Source organism: Trichomycterus rosablanca, chromosome 26 (assembly GCF_030014385.1).
Source record: "Trichomycterus rosablanca isolate fTriRos1 chromosome 26, fTriRos1.hap1, whole genome shotgun sequence".
NCBI lineage: Eukaryota > Metazoa > Chordata > Actinopteri > Siluriformes > Trichomycteridae > Trichomycterus > Trichomycterus rosablanca.
Window position 1 is genome coordinate 17,638,101 of NC_086013.1, and position 20,043 is coordinate 17,658,143.

Below are 20,043 nucleotides of genomic sequence, written 5' to 3' on the forward strand. Positions count from 1 at the left end.
AATCTCTCCTCCCTTACGGTCTCCAAATCCTCCTAAATATCCTCGTTACTCCCAACCAAAACCTCTAGCTCGACCTCCTTCTTAGGTCTTTTAGTCATCGCCACCTCCTACAAATCATCAGTCAGCAGCGTCGTTTCCACCAGTACTAGTGACTACTGATCCGGGATGTAACCCCTTTTTAATTCAACCCAGCACTGATGCGTGCACCACCACCAGTCCTGACCAATCACACGGCAGATAAGGAGAGTCTGATCCGCTCGCTCGCTCGCTGACCTAGTTAAGGAAAGTATAGTTCTGTACAGTTCCCCGAGTTCAGCAGGGCTCGGAACAACATTTAATATCGTGCTGCTGTTATTGTTTTTCTTTGTAATTTATTTATTTTAACTTGTGTTTGGTATCATATGAAGATTTTTTATATTTCACACCGTTCTCCCTCCGGCTTTAAATCACACGTTCGTCTCTCCAATTTACAGCAGCGGTCTGGAACACGAGCAGCGCCGTATCGATTTTAAAAATAGTACAGAAGACCGGGTTGGGCTCCTGGAAGTGCGTTCGTTTCATTCATCACTGCTGAAATGATGACGGCGTATCAACCCGTGTGATGTGATCGCTCGTGTGATCTGATGTTTCCAGCATCAGATCACACGTCTGCTGATACGTGAGCTCGGTAAAGCTCGGGTTTGTGTTTTATAAATGATCCTGCTAAATCCATCCATCAATCCATCACTACAGATGAGCGTCTCACCCGGGGTGCCGTCAAAAACACATCCTGACAGTGATGATGTGATTACATGAATTAAATTTATCATGGAAATGTAGAGTAAACGTCTCACACACCGCTTTCTCAGTGTTTACTGTCACTAAAGCTCACAAACTAACATGGAACGTGTTTTGAAAAGAAAGTCTCCAGAATCCGATCGCTCCGTGACCCCCGGACCTGCAACTGAGGGCACAAGAGCGACTGGCACAGATCAGGAAAGGTCTTGAATTCAAATATTCCGCTTGTTTGTTCTTTTCACTAATTATAACCTTTACTTAATATTAATTTTGTGCATGCATGATTACTCTCCAGGCCACCCAAGGAGGACGGGGGGTCCCTGCTGAGTTCCTCTGGTTCCTCTAAAGGTTCCTTCCTGTAATTTTAGGAAGTTTTTCCTGCCACTGTCGCCCCTCGGCTGCTCAACAGGGGATTTTGGGGCTGTCGGTCCTGGATTCTGTGAAGTTGCTTTGAGACGATGTCTATTATATACAGATAAAATCGACCTGACTTGAAATATCTGATATAGCAGCGTATTAATTCTACACACTTTTCTCTAGTGTTTGTGCCAACTGAGCATTTTCAGCTTTAGTATGGGCAGCGACTGAGGGCTGAAGACCAGGAACTACGGGTCTGACTCTCACACCCCCCTCCCAAAACGACTGCTTGTATGCATGGGGTCAGGTTTCCCTGCTTTTAAAAGGATTTCTAAAAGGGTCTGAAGCTTCCGGTTCTCTCTCTCGGCTCTTGTTCCGGCTCTTCTGGGTTCCGGTTCTGCTCCGAGTGACTGACGTGGGCCGAGAAGACACACACACACGTCTGAATGACCGAGTGGAGAAACATAACGGGTGCTGGGCGCCCTCGGGCACGTCGGGGTTTATAATAAAGCCGGAGCCGTGAGGTTCCGCCGGGATCTGTGATGGTTCTGATGCTGACAGGTCGCCCGGTACCATCGTTCATCATGATGGAGGAAGAAAAAGATCCGATTTGTGAGAAGGGGTTTATTATCGATCACTACCCGGGCATCATCCGCCCCCTCTCGCTCTGTGTGTGTGTGTGTGTGTGTGTGTGTGTGTGTAATACAGCGCTCTCATTTTCAGCTTTGAACTGTATTAACTTTCCTTCTTATTACCTAGAAGGGATTAGTGCTAATAAACCCAGCTTTCATTTACACACACACACACACAGCGTCGCTTCGCTCTGAGCTGTGTGTTTTACTGCCTCTGTTTCACACACACACAATTACAGTACTAATCCTCCTCCCAAACACTGAGCCGTGTGTGTGTGTGCGATAAAGATCGTGTGATTGTACACAAACATGCTAATCTTTTTAGCATCAGTGTTAAATCCAGCTATGTATTAGCACTCTGTGTGTGTGTGTGTGTGTGTGTGCGTCTTCACACATTCACAAACCGCCCACTGCTGTCTAGCGAGTTGTGGCGCCGTATTTGCTGATAAAACTGTAAACAAACCCAAATGTAGATTTATCAGCACAAAGTGATTCAGCGCGAGTGTGTGTGTGTGTGTGTGTGTGTGTGTGTGTGTGTGTGTGTGTGTGTATCAGCAAACTACAGCACGGAAATCAAACAATTTAAACACATGCACACACTCCATTAGACTAGAGTAATACACTCTGGACGTGTCCTAAATCACACAAATTCACTACAAACATCTCAGCATCGTCTGTGCTGTGGACGTGTCCCAATCCAAATGCTTGAACTTAACTACATAAGGATCACTGTGGACGTGTTCCAATTTGTACTATGTACTTGTTTTTACTATGTAGAACCCAATGAACTGTGGACGTGTCCCAATCCAAATGCTGTTCCTCACTACATAGGCCACATAAACCATTTAGGGTCACTGTGGACGTGTCCCAATCCAAATGCTCGTCTTCACTACATAGGCCACATAAACTATTTAGGGTCACTGTGGACGTGTCCCAATCCAAATGCTCGTCTTCACTACATAGGCCACATAAACCATTTAGGGTCACTGTGGACATGTCCCAATCCAAATGCTCGTCTTCACTACATAGGCCACATAAACCATTTAGGGTCACTGTGGACGTGTCCCAATCCAAATGCTCGTCTTCACTACATAGGCCACATAAACCATTTAGGGTCACTGTGGACGTGTCCCAATCCAAATGCTCGTCTTCACTACATAGGCCACATAAACCATTTAGGGTCACTGTGGACATGTCCCAATCCAAATGCTCGTCTTCACTACATAGGCCACATAAACTACAGTATTTAAGGTCACTGTGGATGTGTCCCAATCCAAATGCTCGTCTTCACTACATAGGCCACATAAACTACAGTATTTAAGGTCACTGTGGATGTGTCCCAATCCAAATGCTCGTCTTCACTACATAGGCCACATAAACTACAGTATTTAGGGTCACTGTGGATGTGTCCCAATCCAAATGCTCGTCTTCACTACATAGGCCACAAAAACCATTAAGGGTCACTGTGGACATGTCCCAATCCAATGCTCATCTTCACTACATAGGCCACATAAACCATTTAGGGTCACTGTGGACATGTCCCAAACCAAACACTCATCTTCACTACACAGGCCACATAAACCATTACAGTAACATGTGCAGAACATTAGAAGATGTCTCCACTTCTCCATAGTGTGTTCCCTGAGGAGGAGATGTCTTCACTTCCTACACTAAATCCCTGTCCTTATCATGTTGTCCCAAACTACACCCCCTACTGAAGCACCCCACAGAGCTCCTGCCTGTGGTGAGCACGCTGGATCATCAGCAAGCCAGAAGAACCCGGCGGTTCCTCCAGTCCACTGAAAGACTCTCCACGCATCTCTATTCAACCCTGCGCCCCGCTGTCACAGCTTCATTAGAGCCGCCATTCAGCGGCCATCAAACCCCTCTGTCCAATCAGCCGTCAGTCAACCTGTCGCTCTATAGAGAGGCACTACAATGCCCAGCATGCACCACAAAGGAGGAAGCACCTGTGAGGAATAAAGGGAGGAATGTGGAGCAGGTGACGAGAGAGGAGAGATAGCCGAAGAGAGAAACACAAAAGCAGGAGGAGACGCAGCCGCTCAGACGGAAAGATTCCGGACAGAAGGAATGTGAGGGCGGGGTGAGTGCGGAGGGGCGAGGCGGGGGAGACCGGACGGACGTCTGAGACATGAGAGCAGGAGGAACGGACGGCTAATGAGGCTCATAAAGAAAGAAGAACAAAAGTGAGAGTCCTCGTGTGAGGACCTGCAACTCGGGGCTACTGGTTTCCTCATCCTGGTACTAAAGTGGGGTGTTTGGGAAGGGGGTTGGGGGTAAACCTGGGGGCCTTTTTAATCTGATGTCTGTGGTTTGAAGCCCCAAAAACAAAGCAGTGCTTTACTGTTGTGTATCGACCCACCAGAATCACGTCCTCCTGTTTTGCCAAATATGGACGGCAGACGGGGCATGGAGGCGCACATGATTAATGTATCGGTTACTTTTGAGTATAACTTTGGGTGCAGGGCAGGACTACACGCCAGACCTGGTGCCCATCCACTACAGGGCACAACACACTCATCCAGAGCAGATGATCCACATTTTAATTTTGATAGTTTTTGGGGAAGTGCGAGGTTCCTTTTGTCGCTGGTTGAGATTTAATTCGCTCCAGGTGGAGGGGTTTCTATTTATTACGGTTTTTCCATCACGGATTTGCCGTCTCCTCTGGTAAAACGGTGATGCCAGGCTCTCTGTCTTTTCTAAGGAACTCAGGGACCCTTTAGACGGCACGACAGAACCACACTGGACGAGCGAGCTGCCCCAAAGGAGGCGTGACGGCACTTTCTGGCATGGACCCCGCCGACTGGGGGTTTATTGCCAATCCCGGCTGGTTCTGTTTCTCCCTTATTTCAGTTCTCGGTTCTGCTCTGTCCCTGTTCTGTGCATGTTCTCCGCTGCACACGTGGACGTTTTTCTGTCTTTTATTTGCAACCTTGTTGGTTTCCATTATTTTGGCTGCTGCATTTGTTTTCCTTTCACTGTTTTTTTGTTTGTTTGGGGTTTTTAAACACGAGATTAAGATTCTTACCGGTGCGGGACTACACCCGGCACTCAGGTGCGTGCAAACGGTGTTGTTTGTGCCAGTCCGTGTGTCTTTTTAATGTCATGCCATTGTACCAGTGTGTGTGTGTGTGTGTGATTAGTTCATGTGTACAGGGTGTATCCAGGCTACCACGTGTGTGTGGAGGTTTGCTTTTGTGTGCTGCTGTCTTTTGTGTGTGTGTGTGTGTGTGTGTGTGTGTGTGTGTGTGTGTGTGTGTGTGTGGTGGACTTACGGGTGCAGGGCGTGTCCAGCGTGTCTTTGGGTGCGCGGTGGTACCCGGGTCGACACATGCAGGCGGCGGCTCCGGTCTCTCCGGTGTGACTGGACTCGGGACAGGGAGAACAGGGACCAGCGCCGGGGCTCAGCTTGAAGTGACCGGCGGGACACGCTGATGGGGCGAGAGACATGGAGACAGAGTGAGTGAGACACACACACACACACACACACACACACACACACACACAACCCCATTATCAAAAGACAAACAGGAATGGAGGATCCATTCATCAATGTCAGGACTTGTAAACAAAATGAACGTGATGCGAGTGTGTGTGTGTGTGTGTGTGTGTGTGTGTGTAAGCAAAGGCTCACACACACCCACACCCACTCACACACACCCACACCCACCCAGACACAACACGGTGCACTGCAGGCACATAATTAAACCTTCATTGAGGAAACCAGGACACACCCACATCCTCCACTTACCAACACGCCGCCGCACGGCAACAAGAACTAGACACAACACCGAGCGCCACGCGGTGACGAATACAGCGCCGTATCATTACCATCACAACACTCATACACACCACACACACACACACACGCTGATCATCATGACCACACCCTGGACCTGATGCCCATTCACTGCAGGCCACAACACACCCATCCAGAGCAGAAGATCCATATTTAAGGGCGCATTGGGGCACATGAGAAGGAACCCACACAGACATGGGGAGAACATGCAAACTCCACACAGAAAGGACCTGTACCGTCCCAACCTGGGAATCGAACCCAGGACCTTCTTGCTTCTTGCAGCGCCACCGTAAATAAACCCACAGGAACGTTCTGATTGGGCGTGAACGTGTCCTGACTGAACGAGCGTTTCTCCTGTGAGAAAGTGCGGCCAGATTCTGGATTAAAGTCGCCGAGCTTTACTGCACAGCGGGTGTCTTCTCATGTGTGTGTGTGTGTGTGTGTGTGTGTGTGTGTGTAAAACCCAGCGATCACATTAAAGTAGGGTTTTCCGCTGCCTTTGGTGTAGCATTATCATTAAACACACACACGGCAGTGAGATGAGGTGTGAACGCTGAACAGGAACAGACATGTCGACGGAGCAGTGTGTGTGTGTGTGTGTGTGTGTGTGTGTGTGTGTGTGTGTGAGAGGAAAAACCCCAGCGTCAGCTCTAATCTTCTGGTCATGACATCATTACAATTCAGCGAGACTCTTCCTTTCCCAGCCGGTATAAATCAACACACACACACTCACACACACACACACACACACACACACACACACACACACACACACACACACACACACACACACACACACACAGTTATACTGATAGGCTTGGTTCAGGGTGTGTGTGCGGTCTCAGAGACGGAGAATTTCAGAACACCAGTGTGAAATATAAAATTGCTTTAAATCAGTATCAAGCTGCACTGAAGTTGGAACGGCGCCTCACGGTGGTCGGGTGCAGCTCGACACTGATTCTACGCTATCTGGAACTCTAACGGGTCTACTCATGAGAAGCGACAAAATCATGAGTCTTGGTGTGGTAAAATGTCATTAAAGTGTGAATATGATAAAATAAAAGCAGAATTTATTTTTCCTGTTTTAGTTTAGATATGCTTAGTTCCCCTCTGCACTCTGGTGGCCCCCACTGGTTGCACAAACCTCCTGACAACAATGCATTTACAGTACTCCAGGGAACATTTAGTCTGGTATTTACAGTACAATTACTGCTACACTGGTACCTTGTAACTCGACGTTCCCTAAACTTGAAATCTTTGTAACTCGACGCCCTTCGTGGAGAAATTTGTCCCTTAAACTCGACGTGTTCAGCCTCGAATGAACATCAGCGTGTGAATCTGATCTGAATCTGCATCAGTGTGGAATAAGCGTCAGATCCAGGGTTACAGCTCCATGTGTATCTGTGTTTATCTGGATTCTCCTCCCTGTTTCACTTTTAAACTTGTGTTACAGCTCCAGCTTCTGGTTGTAAGAATCAGAATCAGCTTCTCCCAGAGTCTAAAACGCTTCTGGTTGAAAATAAAGCTTAACGTGGTTTAATGTAGTAAAAGAAGGAGACAGGAGCACTAAACTTCTCTTCATTATTACTGCTCATAAGTTCCTCCACTAATCCCATTCCTCACTCGCTGTTTTACTACAGTAAGTCACGGTAAGTTTTGTTCGTACGGCCCGAGTCGCTTTTACCGCCTCGTATCAAACAGTTCGTCTCATTGGAGGAGCTTTAAAAAGGTCAGCGAACAGCAAACTGGGTCAAAGTTCAATCGGGTGAAGTTGTGGTTTTGCCGCTTCTTATGTGAATGCGCTGAGAGTTCTTTTCTCCGCAGGAGGAGGAGACGATGTCCAGCACGTTGATCAAAAATCCCCCAAAGGTGTTCTGGAGGAAAGATCTGGCAACCTTAGCATGCGCTTTACACCAGTTTCATTCCAATCACAACATTCGGTGAGCTCCGGAGCCCTGTGGAGGGATAAATCGTCATCCTGGAGGAGACCACTGCTGTTCTGGCGTATCAAATCTGGGACGTTTATGCGGATCAAAACTCTCAGGACACACACACAGATTACATACTGTATATATTAATCTTATAGTGCTGAGCACACGAATATCAGCACACACACACACACACACACGTGGGTGAGTAATGAGTTTACCCAGAGATACAGGTCCATATTAAAGTCACACACTCGCTTAATGAGTGGAGAGAGTGCGAGTGAAAGTGGAGGAACGTGCACCCACACTGACCTGCATTTCACATCAGAGCGAAAGAAAAGAGGGGTCGGCGCGCGCGCACACACACACACACACACACACAGAAACAATGCCAGGCGAGCTGAATAATTAGCTGCGCCGGTGGGGTCGGGGTGGTATGGTGTGTGTGTGTGTGTGTGTGTGTGTGTGAGGAGTGTGTACGTGAGCAGGAAGAGGTGGAGACGCTCAGAGTGTGTGGAGCCGATCAAACATCACGTACTTATGACCGGGATAACAGGGATTCGGTGCTATCGTCCGGTTGGGTGTCTATATACAGACATGATTGATGATGACCGATTGCCGTCCTGTCTGGGTGTGTTAAAGCATTGCACCGTGTGATCCCAAGGGACAGTGGACCCACAGCAACCCTGACCAGGCTACGACGGTGGTCTACATACAGACATGACTGGTGTCTAAATAGGGTCGACCGAAGCCATGTGACGGATTGGCACCCCGGCCCAGGTTTTCCTACCTCGTGTCCAGCTTTTCCAGGTTACATCAGGCTCGCTGCGGCCCTGACCAGGATAAAGCAGTCAAAGCAAATGAAATTAAAAGTACACGCTGAGATTTGGGACACAGCCGGTGTGTGTGTGTGTGTGTGTGACGTTTCTGTAAATCAGTCGGTGAAGCAGAAAGTTAAACACCGAGTCGTTCTGCTCCGGCGTCAGAGATGAACGCAAATCTGGGACAAACACTTTCTCTTCACACTGTGTGTGTGTGTGTGTGTGTGTGTGATTTTGATTAACACCAGTTAATCACATTAATCAAAACACACACACTGATTTAGCCCCGTCTCTGATTAAAGTCCTTGTGTGTGTGTGTGTGTGTGTGTGTGTGTGTGTTTCACACACTCCTCTCTGGCTCTAACAAACGGCTGAAGCTGCTCACACGGACGATTCTGTGAGGAACGAAGCGGACGGTGAAGCTGAGAATCCTGAAAGCTTCATACCAGCATCAGTGCTGAGTTTAGAGAAGCGCCCTGACCTCCACCCCCATCCCTCTGACCTCCACCCCCATTATACAGCTTTGGGATGAACTAGAACAGAGACTGTGGGCCGGGCCCTCTCATCCAATATCAGTGTCTAATTTCTTAAACGCTCTTAAAAAGGAACGGACAGAAATTCCCACAGACACACTCCAAAATCTTGAGGAAAGCCATCCCAGAAGAGAAGTGGAAGCTGTTAGAGTATGTCCACATACTTTTGTTACATATATATATATATATGGTGCAGCTGTCTATTACACAAGCTCACACCACCCCCGGGATCCTGGGTTTGAATCTCAGAGGTGCTATCAGCCGGACAGTCATCACAGATGTTAAGATGATGTAGCGCACATCTGTGTGTGTGTGCGTGTGTGTGAATGTGAAATGCATGAGTGAATCTATAAGTATGTGTATAATGATATTGTATTGCTCCACTCTCCATCCCGATCCATTAAACCCCTCCAAGGCCCTCAACCCTGTAACCTTTGACCTGTGACCCGGGCTCGTTGTAACCTCACCCACCCCGTCCTGCAGGTTCAGGGTCTCTGTGCCTGGTTCCCCCGTCCCCCCAATCTGTGGGGTCAGTAAAGGTTCCATTGTGCTGGACCTGCTCTATTCTTCCACTGCTCTGTGTGTGTGTGTGTGTGTGTGTGGAGAGGTGAATAGCGGGTGGGTGTGTGTAAAGGAATGAATGCTGAGTAAGTAAGTGTGTGTGTGTGTGTGTGTGTGTGTGTTCCAGCAGTTGCACTCCCACAGACAGAACAGCTGCTTCGATTAAGTGTGGCAGATGATCAACTTTTAACAGTCTGCCCATCACACACACACACACACACACTCACTCACACTCACACACACACACACACACACACACACACACACACACACACACACACAGTCCGCCCAGCACACACACGTGCACCAGCTCACACACACATTTACATTTGTGGCATTTAGCATCCACTTTTATCCAAAGTGACTTACAACTATTACTAAGGGCCTTGCTCAGGGGCCCAACAGTGGCAACCTGGTGATGATGTCATGGGGCTTGAACTGACAACCTTCTGATTCTTAGTTCAGTACTTCAGCACGCATATATGCGCACACACACAGACACTCAAACACACATAGATATTTAAACACACACGCACACATGTACACATACAGTGTATCACAAAAGTGAGTACACCCCTCACATTTCTGCAAATATTTCATTATATCTTTTCATGGGACAACACTATAGACATGAAACTTGGATATAACTTAGAGTAGTCAGTGTACAGCTTGTATAGCAGTGTAGATTTACTGTCTTCTGAAAATAACTCAACACACAGCCATTAATGTCTAAATAGCTGGCAACATAAGTGAGTACACCCCACAGTGAACATGTCCAAATTGTGCCCAAATGTGTCGTTGTCCCTCCCTGGTGTCATGTGTCAAGGTCCCAGGTGTAAATGGGGAGCAGGGCTGTTAAATTTGGTGTTTTGGGTACAATTCTCTCATACTGGCCACTGGATATTCAACATGGCACCTCATGGCAAAGAACTCTCTGAGGATGTGAGAAATAGAATTGTTGCTCTGCACAAAGATGGCCTGGGCTATAAGAAGATTGCTAACACCCTGAAACTGAGCTACAGCATGGTGGCCAAGGTCATACAGCGGTTTTCCAGGACAGGTTCCACTCGGAACAGGCTTCGCCAGGGTCGACCAAAGAAGTTGAGTCCACGTGTTCGGCGTCATATCCAGAGGTTGGCTTTAAAAAATAGACACATGAGTGCTGCCAGCATTGCTGCAGAGGTTGAAGACGTGGGAGGTCAGCCTGTCAGTGCTCAGACCATACGCCGCACACTGCATCAACTCGGTCTGCATGGTCGTCATCCCAGAAGGAAGCTGACGCACAAGAAAGCCCGCAAACAGTATGCTGAAGACAAGCCGTCCAAGAACATGGATTACTGGAATGCCCTGTGGTCTGACGAGACCAAGATAAACTTGTTTGGCTCAGATGGTGTCCAGCATGTGTGGCGGCACCCTGGTGAGAAGTACCAAGACAACTGTATCTTGCCTACAGTCAAGCATGGTGGTGGTAGCATCATGGTCTTGGGCTGCATGAGTGTTGCTGGCACTGGGGAGCTGCAGTTCATTGAGGGAAACATGAATTCCAACATGTACTGTGACATTCTGAAACAGAGCATGATCCCCTCCCTTCGAAAACTGGGCCTCATGGCAGTTTTCCAACAGGATAACGACCCCAAACACAACCTCCAAGATGACAACTGCCTTGCTGAGGAAGCTGAAGGTAAAGGCGATGGACTAAACCCAATTGAGAACCTGTGGCGCATCCTCAAGTGGAAGGTGGAGGAGTTCAAGGTGTCTAACATCCACCAGCTCCGTGATGTCATCATGGAGGAGTGGAAGAGGATTCCAGTAGCAACCTGTGCAGCTCTGGTGAATTCCATGCCCAGGAGGGTTAAGGCAGTGCTGGATAATAATGGTGGTCACACAAAAATATTGACACTTTGGGCACAATTTGGACATGTTCACTGTGGGGTGTACTCACTTATGTTGCAGCTATTTAGACATTAATGGCTGTGTGTTGAGTTATTTTCAGAAGACAGTAAATCTACACTGCTACACAAGTTGTACACTGACTACTCTAAGTTATATCCAAGTTTTATTTCTATAGTGTTGTCCCATGAAAAGATATAATAAAATATTTGCAGAAATGTGAGGGGTGTACTCACTTTTGTGATACACTGTACATACACAAACTCAGACACACACACACGCTTTAATCCAAAGTGAACTACATTTATGACTGAATACACTTTCAGCAGTTGAGAATTAAGGGCCTTGCTCAGGGGCCCAACAGTGGCAACCAGGTGACGATGTGATGAAGCTTGAACCGTCAACTTTCCGATTCTTAGTCCAGTACTTCAGAACACACACACACAGCCGGCGCCCCCTGGGTGTGAGCGTGCGGGATGATTGATGGTCAGTGGGAGGCGTGTGATGGACTGATCTATCCTGCAGAAACGTGTGGGAGAAGCTGGAGGGATTCATCATCATCAACCCTCCAAAATTTACTACCACTTATTCCAAGAAATGAAAATAAAAGTGTTCCGCTGCGGCTCGACCGTGTGTGTGTGTGTGTGTGTGTGTGTGTGTGTGTGTGTGTGTGTGTGTGTGAGATCTGGATATCACACATAACAAAAGAACTTCAACCCAACATGAGGGAAGTTCTGACTGCACCCTGCAGCTATCGAGCTCCGAATCTGGGGGGGGGGGGGGGGGGTCCACATGGAGCTTAATGTGACTCTCTGTACACGATACGGCTCTCTGTGTAGGAACCCAACACTGACAGGTGATGAGAAGCGGCCACAGATTTGACGTGTCTGAGGGGACGTGTGATGATCCGGCTCACCCTGATCAGACCAGTGACCATGCAAGCATGCAGCGGATTCACAGTCGGGAACTGGATATGACTAAATTGGAAAATAAATGGAGGAGAAACCCAGACAGAGCACAAACGGCTTAATAATACAAACAGATGAAGAACCGGGGGGCAGGAGGAGCTCACAGACGAGCCCGGATTTACAAATAAACCACACTCGTATAATTACACCTTTATACAGATTACACATCAACCAGAATTTATTTACATTAGATAAGAACTCTGTTGGTTGCTCCGCATTGATTCGTCCACCATGTTTGTAGTTTTTGGTGAGGAAAGTCGTGCCGCACTGAATGCTGGGATTGATCATCAGCGCTGAGGAGGCGTCGGACGCTCCCTCGTTATTCAGTCAGATCATCACTCGTGGGCCAGCTGTAACCTAGTGGTTAAGGTCGCTGGTTCAAGCCCTACCACTGCCAGGTTGGTGCTGTTGGGCCCTTGAGCGAGGCCCTTAACCCTCAATTGCTCAGACTGTATACTGTAACTGTAATGTAAGTCGCTTTGGATAAAAGCGTCCTCTAAATGCTGAAAATAAAAATGTAAACGTAAATTAAGGCGCCTCAGTAGGAGCATTTTAAGGGTTCTAAGAATTTAGACACGCCCTTTTCTCGGGAGTGTAGGATGATGGGAAACGCGTGTGTGGAGATTTGGCGAGGGTGTGCGGCTGATACAGTGCAGTGTGTGTGTGTGTGTGTGTGTGTGTGTGTATTATGGTTCATGTAATAAGTGATGATGAAACCCAGAGAAACTGATCGACCTCCACCCTCCATTTCTCACAGCTTTTATCAGCTCTTTTTGTTATTTTGGGTGGGGTGCAGACGGGGGGGGGTGAGGTTCTCCTTTTTTTGCCTTTCGCCTCTTTTTCGCAGAGAATCTGACATTGTTAGTGGCTCGACCTCCATGCGACCTCTCACTCCATCTTGCTCTGGTTTCTAGGTCTTTCTCCCTCACACACTCAATCTCTTTTCACTTCTTTTGAAGTGCCCTATTCAGGCTTCCCAATTCAGCCCGTCCCCGCCCGTCCCCCCCTCGCACCCCCGTCCCCCCCTCTCTCCTCGTCCCTCTCTATCTTGCTGGAGGAGTGTGAAAAGTTGCGGATGCTGTCAGTGTGGATTTATGTTAGTCCTGCACCGTGGACCTCGAGGGAGAACGAGTGTGTGTGTGTGTGTGTGTACTCTACATCGTTTTAAGATGTATTTCTCTCTCTCCCCGGCGTGTTTAGGGAAGGTCCGAGTGTGAACACACGTCTCAAACACAATTAAACGATGAGAAGTAAATTCCAGGCTGCAGGTCTGATTTCAGCATACGAGCTGGTGTGGCGTAACGCTCAGAGCCTTGGTTCCGAGGGTTCGAATCCTGAAGGTGCATGCAGTTACGTGAACTAAGCCACTGTGGGGGGACGTCATTGCACTTGAGTGCAGGTCCCAAGCCCGGATAAATAGGAGGGTTGCGTCAGGATGGGCATGAGGCATGAAACCTGTTCTGAATCAAACATGCGGTCGACGATCGCCACCAATCATCATCTTTAAAATGTGAACACATGGTCCTGTTTAGTTGGAGTCCCTACTCCCACCCCTGACTTCCATCCCTCTCAGACAACCGTGAAGCTACAGACCACTTCTTTTCACCTGCCAGGGGCGGACTCTAGTGCGGAGAGCCACCCACTTCCGTTTGCAAACAGCTAAACGTGAAATGCCCCCATAATCCCCACCCCTACAGACACGGCCAATCATGCGTCTGTGTAGGTGCCCGGCTGGAGTTACTGGGTTTATTTTTGAGAGATGAGGAGGTGATGAGGTGCTTTATTCCTCCTGAATGTGACACCACGTCCTTCCTTTCCTCCCTCCGGACGATCTCAGGCTTTTTAACATCCAAATCCTTCTTCTCATCCACCTTCCTCCTTCGTTTCTACACGTCCTCCCGCTCTCCGTCCCCGTCTCCTCTCTTCTCGCCCCGCTTCCCCTCCCCGGGTTTCCATCCCTCCGCTCGCTGCGGTTCCATTATCTGAAGTGTAATTCAAATGAATGCAAATTGTATGCTAATTGGCTAAAGCTAAGTCGTTCTGGCTGAGTCCGCTTCTACACTGACCTGGTTCTGTTCGGGATTTCGTCTTTCATTCGTCCTGCTCTCTCTCTCTCTCTCTCTCTCTCTCTCTCTCTCTCTCTCACACACTCTCTCTCTCTCTCTCAAACTTTCACAGGACGAGCAAAAATTCTGTCTGGCTCACAAAGAAGGAATAAAATGATACTGATGAAGCTGGGGGTTAAAACTGATTATTCTTACTGAATAATGACATCAAGAGTTCGATGAGAAATGGGCACAGGATGGAGTTTTATGTGACACGACTGATGGGGACTTAAGTTTGAATCTTTTTCTCTTAAAAGCTCTTAATGTCTGCTTAATGAAATGTGTTGAGCTTTAAAGGAAGTTTTAATCCCTGCGAGTTTAATCTGATTTACAGAATTTTCCTTATTTTAAGTTCTAAAAATCAAATATCTTTCTTTCAGTGTGAGCATGAGCAGTGAAAGCTCAGTCAAGGGTCTAGACTACTGATCAGAAGGTCATCGGTTCAAACCCCTGCACCACTACCACCACCACTACTAAGTTGCTGCTGTTGGACCCCTGAGCAAGACCCTCAACCCTGAGTTACTTGAATTGTGTTCGGTTACAGTTGTGAGTCTGTTTGGATTAAATAGAGTAAAGAAAAATGACCGTTTCTCTGCAGCGCACACACACACACACACACACACACACACACACCCACACCCACGCGAGTGTGTTAACATGTAGAGAAGAATCTGATAAGTGCAGGAGATCAGATTTGGGAGTAAATCCAATCACAGGGTCACATGCACCGCTGTAATCAGATGACGGTGAACTTGAGCAGCTGATTGGCTCAGTAATCAGATTGTTCTGAGTCGCGTCTCCGGCAGCACTGAAGCGCCGGCGAGTTTAATCTGATTTACTGTTAGTGAGATGAAAGCATCAGTGCGTTTATATAACACAAACCTAAACACTATATAACCTTATAATCTACATTCTTATACAGTCTGAGCTTTATATTCACTTACCATCATGAGTTCTCTGTATTTGTGAGCTCAGACCGGGATCCAAACCCCCGGAACTCCGACAGCTCGGCTCTTACCATCAAACTAACGGAACTAATAAATCATTTTGTATTTCTAATCATTTTCATGGTTGCGGTGGGTCCAGTTTCCCTGGCATCACCAGGCACAAAGCAACAGCACACCCCAGATACACAACCAATCAATCACAGGGCCTCGGTCACCTCGCCCTCCCTCAGACAAACGCCTGACCGACTGATAGCACAGCTAGGAATTCAAACCCTGGAGTAGTGGGCACATGCCAAACAGTCACTTCGATCAATACCAGCCGGTCGGCAGGAAGTTCTCTTACCTCGGCACTCGAGCTCTCCCGGTCCCGCCTCGTACCCCGCCGAGCACGTGCAGCTGCTGCTGGGCTGGTCCACCCACTGCCCGTCCTCGGCGCAGAACATCTTGGGGGGTCGGGCCTTGGGGCCGTGCAGGGCGGCGTTCCTCACGCACTCGCCCACGGCCTCCTGCACCAGCGAGCGCGGGATGGTCTCGGGGAAGACGGACAGCGAGCGGGTGAGCGACGGGCACTTCTTGAAGAAGACGCGCACCGAGAGCAGGGCCATGCAGGCGCCCTGAGCCTGGAAGGCCAGGTAGAAGCCTCGCTTGGTGAGGGGCCCGAGGCGCAGCGTCTTCACGTTGAACTTCTTCTCTCCTCCCTTACGCAGGAGGTAATCGGCCGCAACCGTGTCCACCTGCAGGGGCAGAGAGCAGAACGGTCAGGGACGCAGAGCACCGGGATCTAAACCTGGACCTAGGAGACGGCATTCAACATTTTATTCAGCTACTTAATCCACCACTGGGAGGCGCTTTACCTTGACGTAGGGGTTCTCCATCCAGGCGGGGTGTGTGGCGGTGGCGGCGTCCGTGTCCGTCTGGTAGTAGTAGAGGTTGAAGGTCTCTTTGCAGGAGCGGTGGTGTGTGCTGCGTGACGAGCACTCGATCATGGTGAAGCGCAGCTCCACGTAAACCTGCGACGCCCCGCGCCGCTCGATCATCTTGCTGCGCAGCCAGTGGCTCACCAAGCCGTCGTTCTGACAGATCTGATAGGTCCTCACGCTGTTGTTCTCCTCGTCCAGGCCGCTCACCTCCTCCCACTGCACAGGGGCGAGACGCGGAACAATGAGACTTTCGGAATCACATCGAAGGGTTTCGGACTTTAGACCGGGAGTCTTACCTCCTGCCCCGTGCCCCGGGGGGACGTGGTCCACTTCAGGTCCGACGTCTCCGTCTTGGTGTTCATCAGAACCTCTGGAAAACACACAGAGAGAGAAACGTGAGTGATGCAACGACTGTCCAGCTTCAGTTCCTCATTTTTACGCCTGGCAAAAGAATTGGGACGCCCCTTCTAATTATTAAACTGGTGTTTGTGTTTCAGCCACAACGATCACTAACAGGTGTAATAAATCTCACTCCAGTGTTCTGCACAGAGCCCTGACCTCAGCCCCACTCATCAGCTCTGGGATGAACTGGAACACAGACTGACCAATCAGTGCCCAGCCATATACATACAAATGCTGCCATTGTTTGACCAAATGGGCACAAATTCCCATACACAGACACACTTCTAAAAAGATCAACTAAAGGTCTCTCAATTTTACTAGCATTTGTTTTTAAAACTGGACGTCCGACAAGCTCACGGTCAGGTGTCCAAATACTTTTGGTCAGTTTACATTGAAGAAACCACAAACAAGATGCTAAATACCGATCAGAATCCGTCTGATGCCTTGTACAACCCAGTTTGCCAAAAACGTTGGGTCACAGATGTATTCTCGACTCAACATCATGCTTTCCTCCCTCGTGCTACCATCCTCTCTCTCTCTCTCTCTTTACCATTCTCTTGCTCTCTCTCTCTCTCTCCTCACACATGGCTTTGTTCTCTCCATCCTGACACTCGTCACTTGTTGATGTTTAGTAATCCGGCACCGTTTCAGTCATCTTCATCATCTAAAAATAACCCTGCATGATTCTCTCCTCTCGTTCCACTTCACACCATCATTTGTTCTTCCTGTCTCCGCTCCTCTCCGGGGAGAATCACCTCCATCCCTCCCGCCCCCCCCCCCTCGGCGTCCTCCTCTAACTCTATGTATCTGGGTCGAGGGTTCTCCTACAGGATCTCAAAGTGAACCAGCCCTCTCATCTAACGTTCTTCAGAGCCAGACGAAGAGCGACCCGGGGAGAGTCTGAGCTTCATCACCTGCAGAGATGCCACGCCAACATCTGAGCTCGTAAAGCTCCAGAGGTGCATGCTTATGTAAATCTGTGTAGATCATGCAGATGTCGCGTTCGGCATTTCACCCCCCACCGTCTCGAGCCTCCCGAAACCAAGCACACCTTCAATAAATAAATCAGTGAGGAGACACGGCTGAGGAGAACAGACTCGGAGCGTGAGCGTTACACAACAAGCTGGTGGTGTCTCATCAAAACACTGGACACGTCACTCGGCTTCATACTGCTCAATCTGAACTGCTTCAACGTTCTAAACAAGATGCAGCCCCAATCTTAGAGCTCTGCTCTTCCTGGAGAACACGGCTCCACGGTACGGCTGGTACGGGGTAACGGATTAACCGTAGTTCATTTCCTAGTTCATGATGATGTTCAACATGATAAAGCAGGCGGACACATTTAAGAGCCTCTTCTGGACTCTTAGGTACAGACCAGCACAGGTGATCAGGGGAGATATAGCGGCTGCTGTCTGGTGAAAAGAAGAGCCTGGTGGATTCACACTTATCCACACCAGCTAAATGGGCTGCAGACTAGATCTGTACGTAATATTCTCAGCTAGAACAGCAGCCGCTCCTCAGAGAAGCTTCTCACAAGACTCTGACGTGTGTCTGTGTGTGGGAATTTGTGCCCGTTCAGTCAAAAGATGACGGCGTTCGTAATGCTGATGTTCCGGTTCTCACAGGTCCGCTTTCGATTCCAATTAATTAATGAATGATCTAATTATAGGCAGCTAGTGAGTCCATTAATAACCAACACAGACAGCACTGACCGAGTTAACAAGAGTACGAAACCGCCGAGAGACGCTACAAGGCTCCTGATCTACAGTTACGATTTATTTATAAGACAGCCGATGATGAGAAAAACGAAAGGCTGCCTTCATACCGATGCCGATTGGCTTCACACGGACGTTGATGATAAAATCTGCTGATAGAAACGTATTAAATAGCTTCTCTGTTGGGATTCGAACCTCTGAACGCAGTGATACACAGAGCTGGCTCTACACACTGAGGGTGGGTCGGGGTGCGTTTTAAACCAGCGCTCTTTCTCTATAGAGATCTGTAGCTGTGTGTCTCTATTGGAATTAAACTTCAGCTGCTGGAGATGAATATTAATAATGTTTTTGAGCGACGGCATTAATCCAGCCGTGAAGCGCTAACGTCTCGGCTCCGTCTCTCTAATTTCTCTTTCATCTTCTGTTTCTTCTGTGTTTTAGATCCGTCTCCACCTCTATAAGTTTTTCTCTCAGCCTCATGATTTCCACTTCAGTTTCCTATCTGTCATTCACACACATTTCCTGCCCCCCCCCCCAGTCTGATGTCTCTGGGGGAGGGGGGGCTTTACTTTCAGGCTGGGAGCCGCACCCTGTTATCAGACCTCTACAGCTTCTCAGCATCAGAGCTAAAGTGTCGCGGGGAGGAAATAACTCCGGAATAAAGGGATGAAAAAGGGGCGAGAAAACGGTGAATTCCCCAAAACACACACACACACACACACACACACACACACACACACACAAACACACAAACACACAAACACACACACCAGATGAGCTATCACATGAGAAGATAATGACCGCGCGCTCCGTTCCGTTCTGCACTCTGTCATTAGGTTTTATGGGACAGGAACATCGGCGTGCTACCTGAGCGCGCGTACGTTCCTCACATCCACGAGCTCTTCCTGTCAGGTTCGATTCAAACCCTAAATCTCGGATTAGCTCCGCCCTGGCAAATCAAACCCCTCCGCACGCACCCCAAACACCTGGACGCCGGATTAAAGCTGCGAGGTCTCGTTCTGTCGCGGCACGTTTGCAGTCGGCGGCGCTTTCTCGGGCGCATGCCGGCACGCGGGCGGTAGGCGGTGAGCAGGTGACCCCGTCGCGGCTTTATTTTCGCTCCCGTCCTCTGTAATCACACGCAGGCGTCCTCGGTGTCTCTGGCGCTGTAATTGGCGCCGTCTTTGTTCCTTAATTAAAGCGGGAGACTAATTGTAGCCTGGCGCTGGCCCGCTGAACCCACAGCTAGCATTTAGCTCTCAGTGAAGGAGACGAGCAGCAGCAGGACAATGAGAGAGGAACTGGCGGCAGTGTTTGGCTCCCGCTCTCTCTGAAACTGTGAATGTTCTTCCACAACAGTTCTTTTTCTGTGAATGATCAGAACACGTTCCTCTTCACCAAAAAACCTTCAGCGACTTTGCTTTTTAGAAAGGCATGGCTAGATGAGGTATCGATGAGGTATAGCGGCCACTGGCTGGTGAAAAGAAGAGCCTGATGGCTTCACACTTATCCACAGCAGTCAAAACAGGATGCAGACTAGATCTGTTTGTGATCTCTTCAGCTAGAACAGCAGCAGCTGAGTGTGTCTGTATATGGGAATTTGTGCCTGTTCAGTCAGTGTGGCTGGGCGCTGATTGATCAGGTAATGTTCCAGTTCTTTCCAGAGC

The 20,043-nt window shown here is 48.7% G+C and overlaps 1 protein-coding gene across 4 annotated transcripts in view; it reads right to left on the reverse strand.

Moving 5' to 3' along the window:
* Nucleotides 1–20,043, reverse strand: part of LOC134303625 (ephrin type-B receptor 4a-like) — a 51,716-nt gene that overhangs the window by 15,906 nt on the left and 15,767 nt on the right. For all 4 annotated transcript variants that reach the window (XM_062989083.1, XM_062989081.1, XM_062989082.1 and 1 more), the window contains exons 2-5: nt 16,556–16,629; nt 16,194–16,475; nt 15,683–16,073; nt 5,063–5,218 (exon numbers count right to left, since the gene is read on the reverse strand). In XM_062989083.1, the coding sequence (XP_062845153.1) occupies nt 5,063–5,218; nt 15,683–16,073; nt 16,194–16,475; nt 16,556–16,621 (895 nt within the window). In that variant the 5' untranslated portion in view covers nt 16,622–16,629. The remainder of the gene's footprint in view (nt 1–5,062; nt 5,219–15,682; nt 16,074–16,193; nt 16,476–16,555; nt 16,630–20,043) is intronic.